We start from the raw sequence: 22,804 nt of genomic DNA on the forward strand, positions 1-22,804 counted from the left end.
GGATAGACATTTTAGCAGGGCTTGTCACAACAGGACAAGGGGTAATGGTTTTAAACTAAAAGAGGAGAGATTTGGACTAGATAGAAGGAAGAAATTTTTCATGAGGGTCTAAGGCACTGGCACAGGTTGCCCAGAGAGGTGGTAGATGCCCCATCCCTGGAAACGTTCAAGGTCAGGCTGAGCAAGGCTCTGAGCAACCTGACGTCGTAGTCCCTGCTCCTGCAGGGGGGTTGGACTGGATGACCTTTAAAGGTCCTTTCTGACCCAATCTTTTCTATGATTCTGTGATTCAGTTCCCAAATTTGTTGCTGTGTCCCCTAACCTGGCTGTAGGATTTGGCTCAGCAATGTTGGCAGTCGCCTGGGTTTTCACTGCCATTAATGCCTCTTTTCTCCTGCTGTAGCAATGGCACCAGATTTTCCAGCTGCATTTTAGGCCAAGAGCAGGCTTACCTTGCTCATGTAGGATTAAGTTTTAAGCCTCTCATAAATACCCCTGAAATCCCTGTATTATTGTTAGACAGAGGCCTGCAATGCCCGAGATTTACGTAGGAGGGGAGAAGAGATGTTAACAAATTACAGGCACTGGTCTGAATCAACAAGAAAATGGGCAGGGGATACTCGCTCGTCACTGCCTGTCGGATAAGCAGAGCTGTGCTCTGGTGCATCTGTTCAAGGGGAGACAACAGAGACTTAAATCAAGTAAAGCTGTGTAATTATTATTGTGAGTGGAGATTATGTGCTATCTAATCTCCCAAAAAAGGGTTTAGATGGGGTTGATGGTGCCTTTTTCCAATTCCAGCACCTCCTTGTGCTCATGTTTTTTTTAAAAAACCATGCTGAGAAGCGACCTGCTCCTGGGGGGTTTGAAGGAAGGGGCCACAGAATCAGCTCGTGGCTTCCTAAGAGGTCCTCAGAGCAGCCACCCATCTGAGGCTGGATCCTGGCTGCTGTTCTGCTCTGGTCCTCATTTCTCTGACTGCACTCAGCTGCTCCTTCCATGTTTGTCATGCTGTCTTAGTGAGCTTCAGAGAAATGTGCCAGTGGAGGCAAATGCTTTTCTCCCACTTTTTAATGTAAAATGAGCAAAACTGTATCAATGGAGGCTCCAGCAGTGGAGGAAATCAGCAGTTGTGTGGACTGGAGAACATGTCTTCATGCATGGAAAGCTCTCGGAAGTTCTGCTCCTATGCAATAAGGACTGATAGGCAGCAGAAACTTTGGTGCCTCTCCTAGTGGCTCATAGTAAATTTTAGTCATGTACCTAAGTTTATATGAGGAAAAATCATTTGCATCAAAGAGGGGGGCTGGGCTTCTCCAGCTGAGAACAGTGGCTTGGTTTTGGACGGAGCAGTGGAGCTGGAAACAGGAAAGGGGTCCTACCTCCCTGCCTTGGCTGTAGGCTGAGTGGCGGTGATTTGGGAAGTCCAGGGTGCACCCAAACTCTTTGGCCTGCCTGTATTTAATAGCAAGTTGTTGCTTGAGATGCTGATGACACCCCGTTTCACCTGGTGGGTCCCAAGGGGCTGGCAAAGGTGGACATAAGTCGCAAGCAGTTGCCTGACTTATAAAAGATCCCGAATTGTCCTCTGAAGAGTTTTTGCTCTTTCCTCTACTACCAGTTTGACTCCTGTTGGAAACAGGCTGTTAAGAGTCAGGCAACTTCAGTCAGACTTTGATTCCAAAAGCTTCACTTTAGGGCATTCCTAATTTTCAGCATTTCCTCTGTCTTCCTGCTGGTTGCAAGGCTCCCTGCACAATCACAGAGACCAGTTCAAACGAGCTCCCATTCTAAAGAGCATCATGAGGCAGGACAGAAACGCTGCTCAGCCTTATCCTGGGAGTTTTCCTTGACAATTAGCTTTGCTGGGCTCCAAAATATCTTGTGTTGTGGCTGCAGCTCTTGCAGCCAGGGCACTCCCCTACCTCTGTCAATGATAAAGGCATGTGCAGCGCAGAAAGCAACTGAATATGTCTCCTTTCAGCATGTTCCTTGCTGCTGTGTGCCATGTCTGGTATTTTTGCTTTGCCGTCGGTGTCACCCATTGTACTCAGCTCTCCAGAGCGTATCCCAGTTGTTGCACGTTTTATATATTCCCACGATAGGCAAAGTTTTGTAAAAGGTATCCAAACTGAGACATTTTATTGTGCTGGGTTGTCCTGGAAAGGGACCTGGCAGCATCTGGCCTTGGCAGTGCTCATCAAGAGGAAATATGGGAAAACCAGCTGTTCCCTATGTGTATTTCCTTCCCTGGAATATTTCTCCCAGGCCTGCAGCCTCATATCCTGGTTTCTCTGCCCTGCAAACAGCTGCTTTTATCCCAGCTCACAGTACTGGCTCGGCAGGGTGTAGGCTTTGTCCTCACAGATTCTCCATAGAATCATAGAATGGTTTGGGTTGATTTGGGTCTCTGTCCATGGAGACACTGGATCTGATCCCAGTCCTGATCCTACTTGGAGCAGGGGGTTGCAGTGGATGAACTCCTCAGGGTTCCATTCCACCTGCATCACGCTGTGATGCTCAGGAGGAAGAGGAGGGGGCAGAGAGATAAAAAGCATCTCATGATGGGGGCTGGCAAGTCTGTTAGTGGCAATCCAAGCGGGAACTGAAGACCACATTAAATCCAGCAGCTGTGCAGCACTCGGGTCAGGAGAGAGATTTAAAGATTATTGGAGAGACCTTCTTTGAAGTCATCATGCTCCTCTACGGCTGGAATAAACAGGGAGATGCAAAAGTGGAGATATATTAACAGCAGGATGAAATCTGCTTTTAGAAGTGGTATTTCTGGATGATGACTCGTTTCATACCTCATCCCAAAATATTTCACTCCCTGCTGGCCCCGCTCTCCAGGAGAGGATATTGCTTGGAAGCATGGGGAGGAAGCAGGAGGATTTCCAGCTTTACTGTTTCTTTGGCTGCAGGTTTGCTTCGGTAGAAGAGGGTGACTAAGGATGCCCTTTCTCAGGAGGCCACACTCCAAAGCGAGTTAATAATTAACACTTTGCCCTTAGTCTGCAGCACCTCTTAATTACAGGAGGTTTAACTGCTGCCAACTGATGTACATAATGTCGAACTACTAAAGCAGCTCAACGGGAAATTTTTATGAGCCTCAAAATATGGGTGGTTAAGGGGTGTTCAGGCAGAAGCTCAACATAAATAACAAGGTCGAAGGGATTGGTAGTGAAAACCAGCTCAGGGAAATGCGGAGCCTGACTCTGTTCTCCTCCCTTTTGATTCGGCTGAGCTCTCTTAGCATCTGTAGAGCCGGGGTAAGGGAAAAATGACCTTCAGAGATGCCAAGTGATGCTGCGTTCTTTAAGCTTGTGTTGAAAACCCGCTGGCATCGCTGACAATGAGTGCATAGCTCTCAGCAGTGTTAAGTTGTGCCCTGCAAGCAAAACTTAGGTCTAAAATTTCCTCAGGCATCAGATGTAAAACTGGGATCCCTTCTCATTAGAAGAAAGCAACAGTGGTGCTTTTGCAGAGGAGAATGGAGAAAATGTGATAAACTGGGAAAGGAATGATGGTTCTCCAATAATACTGTATTTCCCTCTAACTGCGCTTTCCACCCACTCCCTCCAGAGAGCTTCGCTTTCCAGCTTGCTCTTCCACTTGTCCTGCTCAGTCCTGCTGCTCATTCGTGGGGCGTGTGTTGCTGTTTCCTTCATTTATAAAAGCATCTGTTATATTTTTTTTTGCTGCAGTGGGAGAACTAAGAGCAAAACCTGATGAAGATGGTATGCAAGGGGAAGAAATAAAAATAGCTTGGCATATTGCCGTGCCCCTGTGTCACCTGGGATGGATGAGGAGTGTTCCGTGGCCCTGGAGCATCCAGATATACCTGCGGTTATTGCAGCAGCAGGTTGAAATATCATCTCAAGGTGTCATTTTCCCAGGCTGAACTAGAGAAGCAGGCTGTTTGCATGGCTGGGGGTATTTTTCAATAGGAAATGTTTATGGGTTTTATCTTTAAAGGTAATTCCCTTTTTACTTCCAATCACAACACACTTTTGTTCAAGCGAGCTTTTCCTCCCTCTCCGGCCAAAAAATCCATCTGTTAGCAATCTTTTTGGATTTTGAAGTGAAGCCTTTCAAACAATGAACCAGCTGACTATGAAAGGCATCTGGACATGCTATATTTGCTTATGGGGAGCATAATTTTTAAACCCTGGGAAAATCATACAAGGGAATATGTGTATTTGCAGAGGAGAGACTATAGGAAGTGGTAGTGTATGGAAAACTACAGTGGGCTGGGCTGGGACAGTTCAGATCCCCAAATCCCATCTGGGGAAGAATCTGATGAAATTACAGTCTTTTGCATTGCTATATCGGTGAAGTGGCTTCAGTTGCATCATTTAGGTTTTGTTGCAGGGATACCTGGGTGAGCTGCGTGGCTGGAGGGACAAAGAAGACCCAGAGGGCTACAGGGGTCAAAAAAACTCCACCAGCACATGTCTGGCTACATCTTGGCTATGTTGGCAGAGCTGGGCTGGATTTAAGTATCCCATGCGGGCTGCAGACCTGTCAGTTTTAAAACCCATCTGCACCTCTGTCTGCTTCTTTTTTGACCTTGCAAATAGAATCCAGGTGGATCATCCACAACAGGAAGGGAGAGGGGGCATCCATAACATTGTGGGCTGCCAGCTGCCACCAGCTTTCTCTTGCTTGACTGTTCCAGAGCAGCAAGGAGGGGTGGGGAACACCATGCAAAATAAAAATGCAGTCAGGAGGATGCATAAAAATGAAGGGGGTTGCTTCAGTTTTTGCAGCAGGTGCCAACTGAACAGAATTTCTTTTTAATCCGTTGCCGTGTCTCTCCTGATGTGAAGTTCTCCTGGGGCAGACCAGCCTTGCAGGTGGTGCTAGGAGGGAAGTGAACCATCAAAGTCACGAGCATTGTCACTAAAGAGCTCAACAGGGTTTGCTTGGAGCTGGCTGCTGCGAAGTGGTTTCACCTTGAAGACTCTAACCCAGCTTGTTGGACATCTGGTGGTTTAGTAATTGGCCAGCTGCCCTCCAGGGCTCAGCTATCCCAAAGCAGCTCCACATCCATCACCACCACCAAAGGCTGTGAGTGCAAGAAGGAGGCTGCTGGATCAGGTGGAGATGTTGCCGGCAGGCTGGGCACCTGAAAGGCGTTGCCAGGAGCTTGATTTGAAAGTAAAGAAGCTATAATGAACCACTGAGGAACTTCATGAGTGTCTTTCTCTGTGCCACCATGGGGACATGCTGCAAGCAGGAGGGTTCATGTCTCCTGGCAGCTGAGTTCCTGCAGGTCAGAAGGACAGGTGCTCAAGGAGATGCACCTTTCAGGTGTAAATATTGATGTCCAAACCTGGCCAAGAGCAGCCTGTGAACTGCTTTTGTGCCACCACCTCCTCTGTGCTGCTTCCTGGTATCCCAAGAAGGGTCACTGGGAAAAGCAGGGGCACTTCTGATTGTGGGAGCTGCCAACACCCTGGAGGAGAGACGCAGAAGCTGTGGAAGTGTCAGACTTCTCACCAAGACCTAGCAGGGCTGAGGAGTGTGAAATCTCCCCAGGAAGAGCAAAGGGATGGCTAGAGTTGGCAGATCAGTGACCTTCACTTGTAAAAGCTCCCACTAATGAGGCAGTGACTGGACGCTGCTTTCCCCGCGGCACCTGGCCCTGACAGAGAGAATGGAGCTTGGAGAGAATGGAGCTTATTTATTGTGTTTACACCACGACAGCTCCCTGCCACTGCCCCGCAGTGTGAAACAGCCGAGCAGCACCATCCGTCAGCCCTGTGCACAGAGCTTGGCAGTGAAAGGGCGGTGGAGGCAAGGAGAGGGCGCAGCAGTGCCAGGGCTGCAGCTGATGTGATTAGTATTTTTGCCAGGTCCCTGGAAGGAAGAAGTGCAAGTCAGGGGGAGCGGGTGGGAAATGAAGGAGGGGACAGGGATAAGATTGCCCTTGGCTGCATATCTTTGGGGTTTCCTAATTTTTGCAGCAACGCACATGTATCCATCAGAGCCCTTTCCCAGAGGAGAGAACAGTTGATGCAAATAATAGAGATGAGAAGGGATCACCATCCCTGCACTGTGCAATTAGAACCATCAGCCTTCCTCTAAAAGAGGAGTTCACGTGAAGCCACAGCACGGTACCGGGCTGTCAGCAGGATTCAGATTAGCCCTCACTTCTGTGCTCCCTTAGAAGAGAGCGAACACAGCAAAGACCTAAATACAGCCCAGAGAAGAAGAAACTGGGAGATGTTTGTGTCCTTGGTGCCAGCCAGGCAAGATGCAGTGGAGCGTCCTGGTGAGCTGATGTGTACAGTACTCAGTTCCACGTCTGGTTATCCCTCATTGAAGCCAGGCTGCAAAACTCACATCTCCAAAACCCACCCTAGGTGCTGGGAAATCATTTTACAAATTTACCCTTTGAACGCATGGTGCCCTGAGAGGTTCCTCCTTCCTCCTGGCTCTAAGCAGAGCCTTGTGAGTCACTTCCCACCAGGCTTGTCACTTTGTCAGGAGATTTCTTTAGACACCGCCTGCACTAAAGGACACTTATCAGTGTGCTGTAGACCATTAGCCACAGTAATTACCACTGAGCAACGTCCTGCAGCGAGCAGAGGGAAGCCTGTGCCCTGATCTTTGCCTGCTTTATTGTGCAGTCCCCTTTTTGCCTGGGAAGTTGCTTTCCGATGAGCCTGCCTGGCTGCTCATCTGAATTAATGAGGTTCTGCTGCACTTAATTGAGAGCGCTGTCTAAATTGGGGGTTTCAGGGAGGAAATGCAAGAGCCCGAGGGAGCCAGGCAAAGGGAAATATTTATAATGCAGCACGTTAATTATAAATGAGCAGTTTAGCCAATTTTGTTGTTCAGCCTCCCCTCCACCCCCCGGAGACCTTTATTTTTTTGCTCCAGTGCTTCCTTTCAGCCCTAAACGAGCAGCAGGTCCGGATCCCTGCCTGCCTCACAGGTGTTTGAACCATGCAGAAATGCCCTGGGATGCAGGATGAGCCTGTCCTGCTGCCCTCCCATCTCATTTCTTGGCACAGGTCTCACTCCCTACCCAAAACTTTTGGCTGGCTACATCTGGATACCTCTTGGTGCTGTGCTGTGGAGGGGACCTTGCCACCCTTCTTAGGTGGCGTTGCTGCTGGAAGCACTGCTGGTCAAGGGAAGCTCCTTATAAGAGTTGCTGATAGTGCCTCAGGGTGATGGGGAGGACCTCCAGTGACATCTCCAGGAGGTGAAAGGAGCTGATCTCTTTTTGAACCAAATTCAAGGTACACGTGGATGGTGGGTGGATGGTGGATGCCGCAGCTCCCCTGTCCCCTGAGGCACCGTTTGCGTGCCAGCCTCTAAAGCGGGGCAGGAAAGCTGGAAAAATCAAAATCTTTGCCTGCAGGCTTTGCAGGTTTTGTGCAGAGTCTTCCTGTGCACGGTGTAGGATGCCTGGAGGGGTGAGTTGGCAGATGTGCATGGGGCTCACGGTTCCCCAGCATCCTTCCCTGCTTCTTCAGTGCTTCCACCACACAGAATCCTAGAATCACCAGGTTGGAAAAGACCCATTGGATCATCAAGTCCAACCATTCCTATCAATCGCTAAGCCATGCCCCTCGTCCACCAGTGCCTTAAACACCTCCAGGGAAGGTGACTCAACAACCTCCCTGGGCAGCCTGTTCCAGTGCCCAATGACCCTTTCCATGAAAAATCTTTTCCTAATGTTCAGCCTACACCTCCTCTGGTGGAGCTTGAGGCCATTCCTTCTCATCCTGTTGCCAGTGTACGTGCTGTCTCCTGTTTGTGGTGCATACAGCTGGCGTGCTGTGTGTGGCTCTGTGTGCCAGGGAGGGATGTGCTTTTGCACACAGGATTAGATGGGAGTGTCCTTTGGGAAGGCGTGCAATGTGAACTGAGAAACCAGAAAGACCTGGCTACCTGTGTCAGACAGGATTATCTCTGAGCGGGAAGATGGGCTGGCTGCTTGGCACCGCTGAGGAATCATGGAGTTATTCAGCAGGACAAGTGAGTGGCAATGAATAGTGCTAGCACCCAGAAACTGCCCTTTGGTTGCAGGAAAATAATGAAAGTGATGCTCTGCAGGTTGAACCTGCTGTGGGGTTCAGCCTGTCCTCACATCCCTGTGGTGGTTGGCCATGGGCATTTCTCCCATACCGTGCTCCCACTTTGCTCCCAGGGGCTGGTGGTTCCCCCTGGATTAAACCCACAGGTGGCTGAAATGATGTGTGTTTCCCTGGAGTGACAAATACTTTGCAAACTACAACAGTTTACTTTTCTCACCGGGCTCACGAGAAGCAGAAGACCTTCCTTCTGCTCTGCAAGAGATGGTGGTATAATTTGTGCCTTTGCATTCAACTCCTAAATGTAATATATGCCTTTGTTTCTCAAGCTCCCTGACACTTTCTCCACGCTCCTTGAGCATCTTTCACACAACATGGATGTCCTTCAGCAGACTCTGTGTTGAGTGGACATTTTTGGGGCCTCAAGCTCCATCAGGGGAGGTTTAGGCTGGACATTAAGAAAAAAATTTTCACGGAAAGGGTCATTGGGCACTGGAACAGGCTGCCCAGGGAGGTTGTTGAGTCACCTTCCCTGGAGGCGTTTAAGGGACGGATGGATGAGGTGCTGAGGGGTGTGGTTTAGTGTTTGATAGGAATGGTTGGACTTGATGATCCGGTAGGTCTTTTCCAACCTGGTGATTCTATGATTCTATGACTCTTGTGGACACAACAGGTGCTTCTCTGCACAGTCCAGTGGTGGGAAGCTCTGACTGATCATACAGCTGCAGACAGGTGTCCTCTTCCTAGCCCCTTGGGAATGCATTTGGTTTCTCTCGCCATGGCAGAAACTTCTCCTTGACCATGGCTTTGTGTGGCCGTACGCGTCGCTCGCAGGTGACAGTCCCTGCATGTGGTCCCAGGTGTGTCCAGAAACGTAGCAGATGGGCAGTCTCCAAGTTATTCGGAGGTTATTGCTTCACTGAGTCCATTTGTCAGTGAATGGTGAGACTTTGCCAGCCTGCTGTGTTGCCTTTGCTGGAGGTGTGTTTTCAGGAAAGAGGAAAGGAGAGAGAGTCCAGCATATCCCATTTTTCTTGGCTGCAAGAAGACCAAAGGCATCCCTGTCTCTCCCCATCAGGCTGGGTTTTGCATGCTCAGCCAGCAGATGAGCATTCCTCTTTTATTTAAGCACTATTTGGACGGGATGGGGATGGTTTTATTTGTTGCTGTCAAAAGCAAACTGTCAGAGCATGACTATGAATGGTCCTCCACCCATGCAGAGGCAGGCGGTGGGACCTCCTTTGAGTTTGTTAGGTTTGGCACTACCATGGGTAGGACAGACTTTTTTCTTGTTTTCTAACATCTCAGAAAAATTCTTGCTGTCTGCTGATTTCCTCTTGTGTGAAAAAAAAACCCTGGAATGTGGAGGGCAGGTGAATCAAGTGTTTCATTCAAAACCTCGGTTCTTGGCAGAAGTAGGAGGGGAGGACAACCCAAAGTATTAATGCAGAGGGCAGGGAGGGCTGAATGTGGTCTTCTTGCTCAGGGAAGTTATTTTATTTGCTTTAAACGTGACCAGATCTATAGGACGTTAAAAAAAAAAAAGTGAGACTCGTGGATGTGCATGTGTCAGCAGGCAGCCAGCCCGAGGGCATGGGCAGCCAGCATAGAGACCTGCTCGGGGCTATCTGATTACTGCCAGACTGGATCACAGCTGCTTGGAGAGGGCTGGAGGTGGCCACGAAGGTGGGTGAGCAGCTTCTCTTGGCCCTCAGCATGTCACAGGAGATGCCTGAGGGTTTGCTAGGTCTCTTGTTGCTTCCAGACTTCTTTGTCGCCATCCTAGAGCCAGGCACAGCGAAGGGTCAGGCCTGCAGAGATGGGCTGCACTGCCCATGGGGGAGCTGGGTCCTGTTCAAATTACCTATCAGTGACTCCGTGCGTTCTCATCTTGGCAAGCTGCCGCTTCGGAAGTTTGGATGCACAAACATTTCCCACATATACCTCTTGAACCATGGTAAATATTTGTGATTCTGCTCCTTGGGCTTGCTGAAATCAGCCAGAGGATCGGTAGCTGTCTGCATGCACGGACGTGGGAGCAGAGGAGCAGGTCGTCCACCTCCCACTGCTGCAGGCAATTGTGGTGAAGAGTGACCTTTGCAAACATCTCTTAAAGTTAGGGAGGGGGCAAAGCTGTGCAGCAAGTTGGGCTGTAAACTGAAGATGGTTAGTGAGGGAAGATGCCCGAGATTTATGTAGTGTTGGTTGGCTGTACAGCCTAGACCTGTGTGGCATTTCTGCTGTGAATCTTGTTTCTTCTGCTGACAGTAGTTTTTAGGAAAATACCATGGGGAAAAGGGGTGATTTTGAAGTATTCCCTCAAAATCTGCCTACTTGCTCCAAGTAGTCCCTGGGGCCATGCAGCATTATTTATCTGAGCTAGGCTCAGGGGTCCTTCAGTCATAGAATAGTAGAATCATTTAGACTGGAAAAGACCTTTAAGAGCATCAAGTCCGACCATTAACCTAGCACTGCCAAGCCCACCACTAAACCATGTCCCTCAGAGCTACCTCTACACATCTTTTAAACACCAGGCAGGTGTATGTTCTATCCTAGCCACTAACAAAGCTCCCAGAGGAGTTGTCTGTTGTACCTGGAGTCTCTCTTAGGATGTTGGTAAGTCATGGTCCTGCTTCAGGAGTGGAAGTTAGTTTGCATCACATGTATTGGATGGGGCCTTGGAGCAGCCTTGTCTAGTAGGAGGTGTCCCTGCCCGTGGCAGGGGATTGGAACTTGGTGATTGTTGAGGTCCCTTCCAATCCAAACCATTGTATGATTCTATCATTCTATTCACTCTTCCTTACTGGTAAGAGACTCTTTTTCCCCCCCAGCCAGAGCACATGCATCAAGACTGTGCACCTAAAACTTTAAGAGCATTGTAGAGCTGATGCAAGAGAAATCTGGATATAAAATTTCGGTGTGGTTTCTCTGAAGCTGATAACCGCAAGGCTGATGCAGTATCAGTGGGGCCGGGTTCAGTCACAGGCAAATGATGAAACATAGTTCATATATAAAATACACTGGCTCAGTATATCAGGTAATGTTCCCATAGCTGGAGCTGTCGGTGGTGAGCTCAGAATGTAAAACATCATGCATACATTGATAGAAAATAAAGCAGGAGCTCAAGGGCTCTTCAGAGGTGGTTGGTCATGAAGGGCAGGGGAGGTTATCACTATTTCTACTAATCTGCTGTCTTTATTTCACTCTTTTTTCTGCCCCCCTGCAGGATCAGGAAGAAAATAAAGGAGCCACCAGCTGGCCGGAGTTTTACATCGATCAATTGAATTCAATGGCTGCTGTAAGTATTTCTCCAGTGTTTTAGTGCTTGTGAGCCCTGTATGGGGCAGCAGCACAGCGGTGACAGTCTGTGGCATGGCCAGCATCGTGCCCAAGAGGGTGACAAGTGTTGTAGCCACAAAGGTGTGACCTGGCTGTCCCCAGCCTTTCAGGTCTGTGGACCTCTCAACAGTTTGAAGATGGCAGTAGCTTGCAGTTTGTCCCAGTGGTTCAGAAACCCCGGATGTAAGGATTTAAGTATTTATCCTCCAACAGATACAGCTGGAAAACAGAGATATTTTCTACGTCAAGAAGGGGATTTCGTCTTGCCTCAGACTTTGAGGCTGAGAGACAGATGGCAAACAGCAGCTTTCAATCCAAAGCCACCAAGGTGGTTTTTAAAGACCCTATTTGGCTGTGCAGTGCTAGTAGGGCACCAAGCTGAGTGGTTGCTTTGAAGCCAATAATTCCTGTGCTTTTTCATGGATGGCTGCTGCCGCCTTGTTCCCGAGACACTCTCCTGTACCAGGCAGCCACAGCGAAACATGATGCTCTGGCTTGTGTGTCCCATGAGGGATGTGCTTAGATGTAATTTTATTAAATACTTGTCAACATTGTGCTGGGTGAGACAGAAATAGCAGTATTTTCTGTAGGAAATACAGTTTATTTCCAGCAAGGCTGCACAGTTCGAAGCCCCTTCATCCTCGCTTCTGCTTTCAGAGGCTGAAAGTGCTGAGTTTCATGGCCACTGCACTAGAGACAGGAGCAGCATGGAAAACAAAAAAGAAAATCATTGTTTTTCTCTTTTTTCCCCCTGTGTTTGCCCTGGCGTCACAGAGAGAGGGTGACAGGGAAGGAAGGGCTGCATGGAAGAGCAGGGACAGAGTGGGGACGTGCGAGGTTGCAAGCCAGGGTGGAGCATGCTTCTTCCCTTTGAGAAGGCAGGGATACCCAGGGCTTGCCAGAGGCTGCTGGCCAGTTGAAGCCCTGAGCCTGAGCAGAGCTTGTGATCAAAGCCTGCCAGATGCCTGGATGGTGGCTTTGATCTTCCTGACACAGTGCCAAAGAGGAGCTGGGTTAAATCTCAGAGCCAGTGGCAGCTCTTTATATCTGCCGGGACTGTTTCTCCCTCCTTTGCTTTAGCCTTGGCTGATGCTGACAGGGCTCTCCTGACACCTCTGAGGGCCAAGCAGGAATGTTGCGGGAGGCAGCCAGGGTGTTTCTTTAGCTGTGGCCTTGGTTGCATGAGTTGGAGTGAGCAAGTTGTACCCTCTGCATGCCCAGGGCTGCAGGCAGCTGTGCTACCTCGTAGAGTTGTGGGAGCCAGAGCCCTGGTCCCCAGTGCCAGCCTGATAGCAAAATCCATTGTGGGAGATGCCAAGGGGCACACACAGCCACTGTCCCCAGTGTGGATGCACATTAGTGGGTGGCACGGGGAAACCTGGGAGGAACAGGGTTGGCAGGACCCACCCTAAGTGACCTGAGCATGGCTGTAGCATCCTGTCCCCTCCAGGCTTCAGGGCATCCCCTGAGCCCCCCAACTCCTCTGCAGGGGCACATGGGTACCTGTTAGGGTGCACGTGTACCAGGGAGACCAAAGAACCCCTCCTTCTCCCTTGCCTCAGTTTAGCACCTTCCCTCTGTGGACCCCCAGTTAGCATTGGCTTAGCACCCTGCATCTTCACAGCCCACTCAGCCCTGGAAAGAAATCAAGATTCACATCACCTGGATGTCGCCTGCAGCGTCTCTGAGCAGAGTTCAGCAGCGCAGTTTCTAATATGATACTGTGATCCACTTATTTACCTCTTCCTTTTACAAAATGTGTTTCCTGGAGGGTCATGGGCAATAGGAGACGTGCCAGGGTTGACATCGAGAGCCCATGAGTTGGGATGCTCCTTGCTCTGATCTGAGGGTTGCAGGGGACACTCTGATGTGGGCTTGTCTGGATGACTTACAGGTCAGCAGTTTGGAGTGATGCCAATTTTGCCTGTAGGGCATTAACTCTGGAGCTTAATAATCACACAGGACAATGCTAGGTGTGTCCTCTCAAGGTGGTGTTCCTGCTGTCCCAGTTGTCTCAGGGCAGTGAAGCCCAGCTTCTTGCCAGGACTTGCTGTGGGCTAAGGACTGGTTTGAGGAAGAAGGCATTGGGTTTCTACAGCCTCACTCAGCACCAGCCAAGATTTAGTGCTGCTTTGAAACAAAACGCAAGTGGCCAGGGAGATGCGAGGTGATCAGCAGCACCTCTCTGCTGATTGAGGTGTTGCTGACTCGTGATGCCCTCAACGCTCGCAGCTTAATTGTACACGTGCTAGTGAGTTCTGTGGGTGCTTGCAACAGCATCTTCAGGCTAAAACATTGCAATGACCCTGCTGTCCCCAGGCCAGGCCGTCTCCTTGAAGACCACAGAGGGTTTTTCCTTGGTGTTTCTTTTCCTGAGTCCTGCAGTTGCCATAAGAACCCGGAGGTTTTAGATTTCCAGAGTGGATTTAGGGGCCCAGCTCCATCCCTATGGCTTGGCACGCCAGGCAGTGGGCACTCCCCCTCCTCTGGTGCTTGTTTCACAGGGAAACTTCCACTTTCACATCCGCCTTTCTCCTTTCACAGAGAAAATCACTGATCGCCTTGGAGAAAGAAGATGAGGAGGAGAGAAATAAAACAATCGAAAGTTTGAAGACTGCACTGCGCACAAAACCAATGAGGCAATTCCCTTCCTTTTCCTGGCTTTATCACTTCAGTCATGGCTTGGGATTTGTGTTCTCTGGTGGAGGGGAGGTTAAATAGAAATATAAATGGGGCTGCACAAGACAAGGGAGGCAGAGACCCTGAAACAACACTTGCTTTTTTTCAAGTGACCTCTTGTCATTTTGTTCCTTTTCCTTGGACCTTTTAGTAGCTGAGAGCCACCAGGACCCACACATCTGTTCAGGCAAATCAGGCAACTTCTTTTTATTTTTCTTTTTCGAATTTGCTTTTGTTCTCATTCGAACAGAATGTAAAAATTCCTTCCAGATTGAATAGAAAAAGAAAAAATCTATTTTTCTTATTCAGCTAGGCCCTTTGTTTCAACTTCATTTTTTCTTGCACTTTTTAAAGGACTAAAATCACATGGATGTTCAGGCTTTTATGAAATATAAAAAGAAAATAAAACTAGAAGGTTTTGATGGGTAGGATAAAGAAAGGGTGGAATTCTTTCTGAATCTGTACCTTTTCCTGCAAAACTTTTAAGATGCCTCAGGTCAACATTTTCTGATGGGAAAATGTTCCATTAAGAAATGCCTGACCTGTTCTGGTTACGGAAGAAAGAAATTTGCTATTGCTTGCATATGCATTCCTCTCTGCCATTTCTCTTTTGCAATGGTTCTGATGATGGTGCTTGGTAAGAAATTCCCAGGGTAAAGGGTGAGCATCCAATTTCCGCGAAACCCAGACCTCTTGGGTGCTGTCTCCCTGCAGTCCCCTGGGAGCAGGGCTGGTATCCAGCCATGAAACTTTCCGAACTCCTTAAAAGTGGTTTGCAAGTCTGTCTCACTAGAAGTCAGAGGGATGCAGCAGGCTCTGCAGAAAATTTTACCTGTTGGACCTGCTTCTGCTCCCAGGGAGGTGAACATCAAATTTCCTGTTGACTTTGGCTGGACAAAGAGCAGGCTTTGAAGCAGAGAAATCAGTTTTCAGCCTGCAATTACCCCTTTTGTTGCTGCGCATCAGCAGGGCTTGTTGTGAATTAAAATCATCCCGATGCTGGGGTGTTCTTGGCTCATTTCCTTTTGGAGCCCATGCTTTTTGCCAAACCAGAATATAACCAGCCTGGATGGCATTGAGCAGGGAGGTCCTGAAATGCCTGAGCAGCATGGTGCATTATCTCTGCCTGCTCTGGTGAAGCTGTCTGAGGCACTGCCATGCGTTTGCTGTCTGCTTTCTATTTAGTGGCATTATAAGCCATCCTAAAAATCAGAAATCCCTTAAAATTGGTGAGATGCACCTAAGGGAGGAAAAGGTGGTGGGTGGTGGGGCAGGACAGTTAACAGGAGGCAGAAAATCTGACAGGCATCACAGGCTCAGCTGATACTGGGATGTCTGTGGCTGATGAGGAGGCAACTCCCAGGGCTTGGGATCTTCCAGTCCTGTGCAAAACTGGACCCAGTGAATGGCATTTAAGACTCAGGGTAGAGACTGGAAAGGTTTTACAACAGCTTGGTTGCAAACTCCTGAAGTGGGGTTTGTGCTGATGGGACTGGCTGGCTGGGTTTGCTGCTTCTGTTCCAAATATCCTAGCTCTGGACAACCTTGTGCAGATGATGGCTGGTTGCCTACACTACTAGGCATTGATTAAATTGAATAGATTTCAGCAGCATTGTCTCTGTGTGCTAAGCTTGCAGACTTTCTGCTATCCAAAGTCCAGGAAATAATAGATAAGAAGGTTCTGGGTTGACCACAACAGAAAAGTTTGGTTTTAAAACTAAAACCACTCTTTCTGGCAGGTTTGTAACCCGGTTCATCGATCTGGATGGCTTGTCATGTATTCTGAACTTTCTCAAAAGCATGGACTATGAGACGGCAGAGTCTCGAATACATACCTCGCTCATTGGATGTATAAAAGCACTAATGAACAACTCCCTTGGCCGGGCTCACGTCCTGGCCCATTCGGAGAGTATTAACGTAATCGCTCAGAGTCTGAGCACGGAGAATATTAAGACGAAGGTGGCAGTGCTGGAAATCATGGGCGCTGTGTGCCTGGTTCCTGGGGGCCACAAAAAGGTACTGGAGGCGATGCTGCACTACCAGAAATACGCCAGCGAAAGGACTCGTTTTCAGGTAGGTGGGTCTTGACTCACCCCTTGGCTCCCAAAATTCAGTTTCTTGTCCCTTCTTCCTCCTGGATATCTAAATGCCATTTGTAAATTATTTATTATGGCTGTTTGCAATTTAGATACTCTGGGGATTACTCCAGAACCATGTCTGAGGAGGTCTGCAGCTGCATGAAGAGCGAGGAACCAGTTGTTTAGGGCAGCACCCCCCAAACCCAAGAATACTTGCTGCTGTAGGGTCACTGGGACTGCAGCTCTGCAAAGCTGTAGCACATCTGGATGGGCTGATGTTAGCCAAAAGGGGTGCTGGAGTGGGCTTCATTGAAGGAGGCAGAAGCTGATCATCCATCACCAGGGGGGATGTTAAAGGCACCACAAGAATTTGTTCCTGCATGCATCACCTAGCCACTTGTGCAGCACTGGGGCTGTCACTGGGCATTTAACTGACATTTTGTGTTTGGCAGACGCTGATCAATGATTTGGACAAGAGCACGGGACGGTATCGGGATGAAGTGAGCCTCAAGACAGCCATCATGTCCTTCATCAATGCAGTCCTGAGCCAGGGGGCAGGCGTGGTCAGTGCTGGGGCTCTTGGGGAGGGTGATGTTTTGGTGGGCTTGGGGTGGTTTTATTCCAGTAATGTTTCTGAGGATGTGCTGCGTTGACCCCAAAACTATCCCTTGCAGGAAAGCCTGGATTTCAGACTCCACCTGAGATATGAATTTCTAATGCTCGGGATCCAACCAGTCATTGATAAACTAAGAGAGCATGAAAATTCAACCCTCGACCGGTGAGTAGTGACACCCACCCAGCCCACTGGTTATTTTTGCCCTTGCCTTGCACTCTTGCTTTCTGGTTTCTGGATTTGGGCTTTGGGGATCCATGTGGATCTTGACTCGCCCCTCTGCTGTCACCGGAGAGGGAGGGGAAAATCCTGACATGGTTTTGCTGCACTCTAACATAGGGTTGAGCTGGGAAGGATGTGCCATGGGGATCTTGGGGGATGCTGCCAGCCCTCCTTTTCCAATTCTCGCCCCAAAAGTCTCCTTGGACAGGCTATAATGACTGTAAGCTCAAAACTGAAATTCCAGTTGATGTTTCACGTCCCACTTGTCTCTGAGCTGCTGCCTGCGATTTATTGGTTGTCACATTCGTATCTGCTTTTAACAGTCTTTTACACCCCCTCCCTCCCTTTGTTTCCTCAGGCACTTAGATTTTTTCGAAATGCTTAGAAATGAAGACGAACTGGAATTTGCCAAAAGATTCGAGCTGGTGAGTATGAACATTGCTGATGCAGACACTGGCACTCGATGGCACAGTTCCTTCTAAAAGTGCCTTTGTGTCCCAGGATGGAGTGTGGTCTTTTGGATAAAATCTGGAGGCTGGAACTCTGCCTCCTTTTACTCTGCTTTGTTGCAACCTCTATCCTACAGTCTGCTTCATCCTTCTTCTCCTTTGACTGATGATCAGCACTGTTTGCCCATTGCAGGGCAGTGGGGTTTGTCTGTCCATCAGGTGTGGGGTGGAGACGGCTCATGGGTTCTGGAGCTGAGGCTCAGGAAACAGGCAGTACCATTGCCATTCGCATGGCCTGACCTCGATTCCCTCTGTCCCCAGGTCCACATTGACACCAAAAGTGCGACTCAGATGTTCGAGCTGACAAGGAAGAGGCTAACACACACCGAGGCATACCCGCACTTTATGTCTATCCTGCACCACTGTCTCCAAATGCCTTGTGAGTCCTTGGGGAGGGAAGGAAACTCATGGCTGCCAGGGGCTTGGCAGCCCACATCTCCTCCCCAGACATGGCAGCAACCTCCCTGCTGCTTCCCTCACACTGTCCCCTCCTTCCTCTCTAGATAAAAGAAGCGGCAACACCGTCCAGTACTGGCTGCTGCTCGACAGGATCGTGCAGCAGATCGTCATCCAGAGTGACAAAGGGCAGGACCCTGACGCCACTCCCCTGGAAAACTTCAATATTAAAAACGTCGTCCGAATGTAAGTGCTCACCCTCCCTTCCCGGGGCTGGCTGCTCTGCAGCACCAACACAGGCCACCCTGGCTTTGCTGCCTCCCATCCTGGCAAGCTGGGTGTTAGCCTGGCCAGGCTGACATCATTTTGACCTCTTATGCAGGTGTATTAAGCTCAGGCTCTGCATCCTTGGTGAGCTCGTTCCCCTTGACTGCTACTGTCACTGTTCCTTATTTATCACTTGGTGTCACCCAGTGATGTTTCTGCTCCTTGCTTGGATAAGCCAGCATCTCCAGAGCTGTGGAGATGGTGCTGCATCTCAGCCTGCAAAACCCTGCCAGAGGGAGGCACAGCAGAGATGTTTGAAATATCAGTCTGGGAACTTTAAGTCCCACAGTCTGGGCTTGTTAAGTTGTGTTTCTTGCTGGTAATAGCTGCTGGTAGGATCGTCTCACCACACCACTTGGTAAAACTTTCCTTTTAGGTTAGTCAATGAAAATGAAGTGAAACAATGGAAAGAACAAGCAGAAAAAATGCGAAAAGGTGAGTGATGGAGAGCAATACAGCGTTAACTTTAACCTTACCGTGTGCTGTAAACTGAATAGATAAAGTTTGCATGTGTTTAGCTGGATGGACTCTGCAGGCTTTATTGAGTGGTGGAGATAATACCACACTATGGGGCTCCCAAAGGAAACGGGCAAAGATACCCGATTTTTTCATGGGCAAGCCCTGACTAGGGCTCTAAGGCACAGCGCATGCTCCCTCTCTTAACTGCAAAGCTTCCCTGCAGGGCAGCATGGGGTTTAGTTCCCCACGTGTTGCCGTTTGCCAAAAGGGAGTGCTTGTCACCCAGAAGCGGTCTCACGGGGCTGTTTCAGAGCACACCGAGCTTCAGCAGAAGCTGGAGAAGAAGGAGCGAGAGTGTGACGCCAAGGCCCAGGAGAAGGAAGAAATGATGCAAACGCTGAACAAGATGAAGGAGAAGCTGGAGAAGGAGTCAAGTGAGCACAAGCAGGTCAAGCAGCAGGTGGCGGATCTCACGGCACAGCTCCACGAGATGAGCAGGGTGAGGCCCCAAACCTCCTCCCTGTTATAGACCAGTCCCAACCCCACCCCCTGCAAATACCATGGGATGATTTGTGGAGGCTGAGCTGCACAGGAGGCTGAAAAAAGGTGCTTGGTGGGAGGGCCACCATGATGTCCATCCCTGGTGAAAGGGTGATTTCACCCCTCCAGCTGCAGTGGACTTCAGTTGGGAGTGCTGAAGGCTTTGGATGCTTCCTGTGCTGGTTAAATATCGGCAAAGTCTTAAAAATCAGCATAGGGGTATTTTTTGGGTGGTGTCACCCTGCTCCATGTGACCAGTCTCTGCTCTTTCTCTCCCAGAGGGCAATCTGTGCTGCTGGCCCTGGAGGACCTCCCTTACCACCAGGAGCTCCTGGTGGCCCTTCACCTTCTCCAGCTCCCGGATCCCTCCTTCCTCCTCCACCACCACCCCCACTGCCAGGAGGATGTCCCCCACCACCGCCACCACCACCACCCCCTCCAGGTGGTCCACCACCACCCCCTGGCCCTCCACCCCTGGATGGGGTAATGCCTCCACCTGGAGCACCACTAGGCTTTGCCCTCAAGAAGAAGAGCATCCCACAGCCAACAAATGCCCTCAAGTCCTTCAACTGGTCCAAGCTGCCAGAGGTAAGCCGGGCAATAATGTGGGCAGTGAAACTGGAGGTGCCAGACAGCTACCCAGTGATCTAAGGGCAGGTGGGCAGGGGATCTCCAAACAGCAATCCTCCTGCTGTCTTGCAGAACAAACTGGCAGGCACCGTGTGGACCGATATAGATGACACAAAAGTGTACAAAATCCTGGACCTTGAAGACCTGGAAAGGACGTTCTCTGCCTACCAAAGACAGCAGGTAACAGCTGACCTGGTGTGGAGAGCGGGAGGTGGGCAAGGCACCGCCGTTACAAGATCGTGTGGTTTCACTCGTGGTCTCAAAACACATCTCGCATCATTATTTCATACCAACACCATGTTTACCAAATCAACTCGATTTGCTTTCCCCTGTCATCCGCGTGCCAGTGCCTTTACATTGAGGTGGCCGTTTGTGGCTCAGTATGTCCACACACCTGACCATGTGTGTCATGAAGATGGGTCACAAAACAAAGAAACAAAAAAGAGAGATAGAAAATGTATGAAAATAGCCCCCAGATGTGGCCGTGGTTGGGTAATATTCTTGAATTGCTCTTTATAGCAACTGCTTTGTGTATTGGGTGGAAAATTTCTATCCCTCTCTGGCCAAGAAGGGCTCAGTTTTACCCACATCTACCATGGGTGGATCTCTTATTTTTATAGTGAGCCCAGAGCAAAATGTGAGCTTTGAACAAAGAAGAAAATCCCAAACCAAAATAATGACACTGCAGGCAAAAGTCTCTGCTTTTTAATCTCCTCAAGCAATATGGCCCCAGTTTGGAAGGCATCAAAGCTTATGTAGAAAATTAGGCATTATTTTACCCCAGGCAGGACCACAATGGACAAAAGCAGTGAGTTTTACAAGAAGGCAGGAGGAAGAAGCAACAAGAGAGACTGAAAAAGTCACATTCACCTGCTGAATGTCTGCGTGTGTTGCTGGGAGAAGAGGACGGGTTGTCCTGCTCTTGCCAGGCTCAGGCGGAGGGATGATGCTGGGAAGGAGTGGAGCCGACATATAAGCTCCTTAGGCAACGTGAGTTTAATCTCTTCCAGAGTCTAATTGAGGGAAAGATCAGGGTAGATTAGAGCAGGGCAAATATCAAAAGTAACCCGCCAGAAGTACATGTTGCCCTAGTGCATTTCAGGCAGAGGTGACCACAGTGCTGGTTCTTTCCCCTGATGTTTCTGGAGCTTGGCTTATGCCTCCTGAAGGGCGTGTCTGCAGATGAGATGGAAGTGGAAGGGAGGCAAGAATAGAAACCTGGTGTGTCAGTGGGACGGTTTGCCCTCTGGCTTGCCTGCCTGAGTCCGTGAATCACCTGATGCGCTGCGGATTATCGCCAGACAGGAATTTAAAAATAATTTGGCTTGGCTGATCCCCGGCTCGGTAAAGCAGCTGGGTAGGTTCAAGGCCAGCAAGAACGGGGAGATGCTCCAAGGAGCATGGTGACTCAGGCTTTGACCCCAGATGGGATGAGGACCGAAAGGGAGCTGAACATGGCAGACAGGGACTAGGGTGGGACTGGCAGAAGCTGCTGCAAGAGTGTCTGGAAGGGAGATTGGGAAAGAGGAGGTGAAAGCTCAAAAACTCACTTGTGAGATGCTGCCAGGGCTGGAGCCACCCTTAAGAGCATGACACATAAGCTCTTTGTGACTCATTCAGGCTTCATGGTACCCCCGACCGGTTTGTTCAAGTTAAGCGATGGGGGACATCCCCCTGGACCTAAGGGGATGTGATTTCTCACCTGCGAGTCCCCAGGGTGGCCTTGCTTGCAATTGCAGAATGAGGAGACAGCAGAAAGCTGCAAACAGAGCTCTGCTGAGACTCTGCAGGCAGCAGCCACAGATACACCAGATGCGCCCCTTGAGATAACACACACACCCCCCATGGGGTGCTTGGTGGCGGGCTGAGGGAGCTCCACGCAAATGGTCTGTCTCTGAGGAGAAAGACAATGAACATTAGTTCATTAATAATAAACAGTGATTTTGATCTCTAGTGAAAGTTGGTTCCTGTTCTGATCAAGCAGGGGAGGAGCAGGGATTTCTCCTTTCTGCTCCCTGTCGTGAGCCCTTGGCAAAAAAATCACTTTTCTAGGTGATGGCACCTCTCACTTGTCCTCAGACGCAATGTGGGACATGGGGAGCTGCCTCCCTGCCTGTGCCCCAAGCAAACTGCGGCTCCAAAATCGCGTGGCTGGGTGGCACGTCACTGTGACTGTCACCCCATCAGGGCATGGGAGTAGCGTGCAGAGGTATTTGTGGTGCAGAGAGCTCTCAGACCCACCATGAGTAGATGTTCCAGGGCTGCTTTTGATAGGACTTGGTTATTTTTATTACCATGGTGCCTGGGAATCTGTAAGTAGTGCACAGACCTGGGACTTAATGATGTACTTAATTTGAAGCATCTTTTCAAGTGTTTTTCCCATGTTACGGGCTGGGATGTAAAGGCAGGCTATAAAGTGAGCTCTGTAGTTCTCCAGAAAGGCCCTTTCCATGTGGCAAGGACAGGAGCCCTCTGGACTTCCAGGGGCTCAGCCTGTGAGCATCTTTGCTTCATGCTGTCAGAGAGCCTGTATCCTCCTCATCCTCCCTGAAGAAGCTCTGCAGATGTTCTTGTCCCAGGGAGAGAGTTTGGCCCTGCAGCTGGGTGTGGTACCGGTGTTTGCCAGTCTTGCTAGCTATAACTGAAAAACCAACAGGAGCTCTGTGTCTCAGGCTGTAGCGTGAGGAACTGGCAGGGCTGGGGGTGGCTGCTAAAAGACGTGCATGTGGTGTAAAAGCAAGTCTAGAGCCATCAGGGCTTACGTGTGCCACGCTGGGCTCTGCAGCTCCACTGGAGGTATTTTGAGAGCCTGCAATGGGAAGGGGCTAGGAGTGATGCTGATAAGTGGCAGTGACACAGCAGGGCAGTCCTGGCAGGTCTCGCGGTGGTGAGTGATGTAAAAGATTCAGGGCCAAGTGGAAAAAATATTATACAGCTGTTGAACTAGGGGCTTAGCAATGA

General features: G+C 49.6%; 1 protein-coding gene across 3 annotated transcripts in view; it reads left to right on the plus strand.

Annotated features, from left to right (window-relative positions):
• The window catches only part of DAAM1 (dishevelled associated activator of morphogenesis 1), an 82,581-nt gene that overhangs the window by 37,525 nt on the left and 22,252 nt on the right, over positions 1-22,804 (plus strand). For all 3 annotated transcript variants that reach the window (XM_069856780.1, XM_069856782.1, XM_069856781.1), the window contains 12 exons: positions 11,278-11,349; positions 13,935-14,029; positions 15,809-16,142; positions 16,600-16,710; positions 16,822-16,925; positions 17,341-17,407; positions 17,753-17,870; positions 17,995-18,133; positions 18,591-18,649; positions 18,985-19,172; positions 19,493-19,801; positions 19,916-20,023. In XM_069856780.1, the coding sequence (XP_069712881.1) occupies positions 11,278-11,349; positions 13,935-14,029; positions 15,809-16,142; positions 16,600-16,710; positions 16,822-16,925; positions 17,341-17,407; positions 17,753-17,870; positions 17,995-18,133; positions 18,591-18,649; positions 18,985-19,172; positions 19,493-19,801; positions 19,916-20,023 (1,704 nt within the window). The remainder of the gene's footprint in view (positions 1-11,277; positions 11,350-13,934; positions 14,030-15,808; positions 16,143-16,599; positions 16,711-16,821; positions 16,926-17,340; positions 17,408-17,752; positions 17,871-17,994; positions 18,134-18,590; positions 18,650-18,984; positions 19,173-19,492; positions 19,802-19,915; positions 20,024-22,804) is intronic.

This window comes from Phaenicophaeus curvirostris, chromosome 5 (genome assembly GCF_032191515.1).
Source record: "Phaenicophaeus curvirostris isolate KB17595 chromosome 5, BPBGC_Pcur_1.0, whole genome shotgun sequence".
Classification (NCBI taxonomy): Eukaryota; Metazoa; Chordata; class Aves; order Cuculiformes; family Cuculidae; genus Phaenicophaeus; species Phaenicophaeus curvirostris.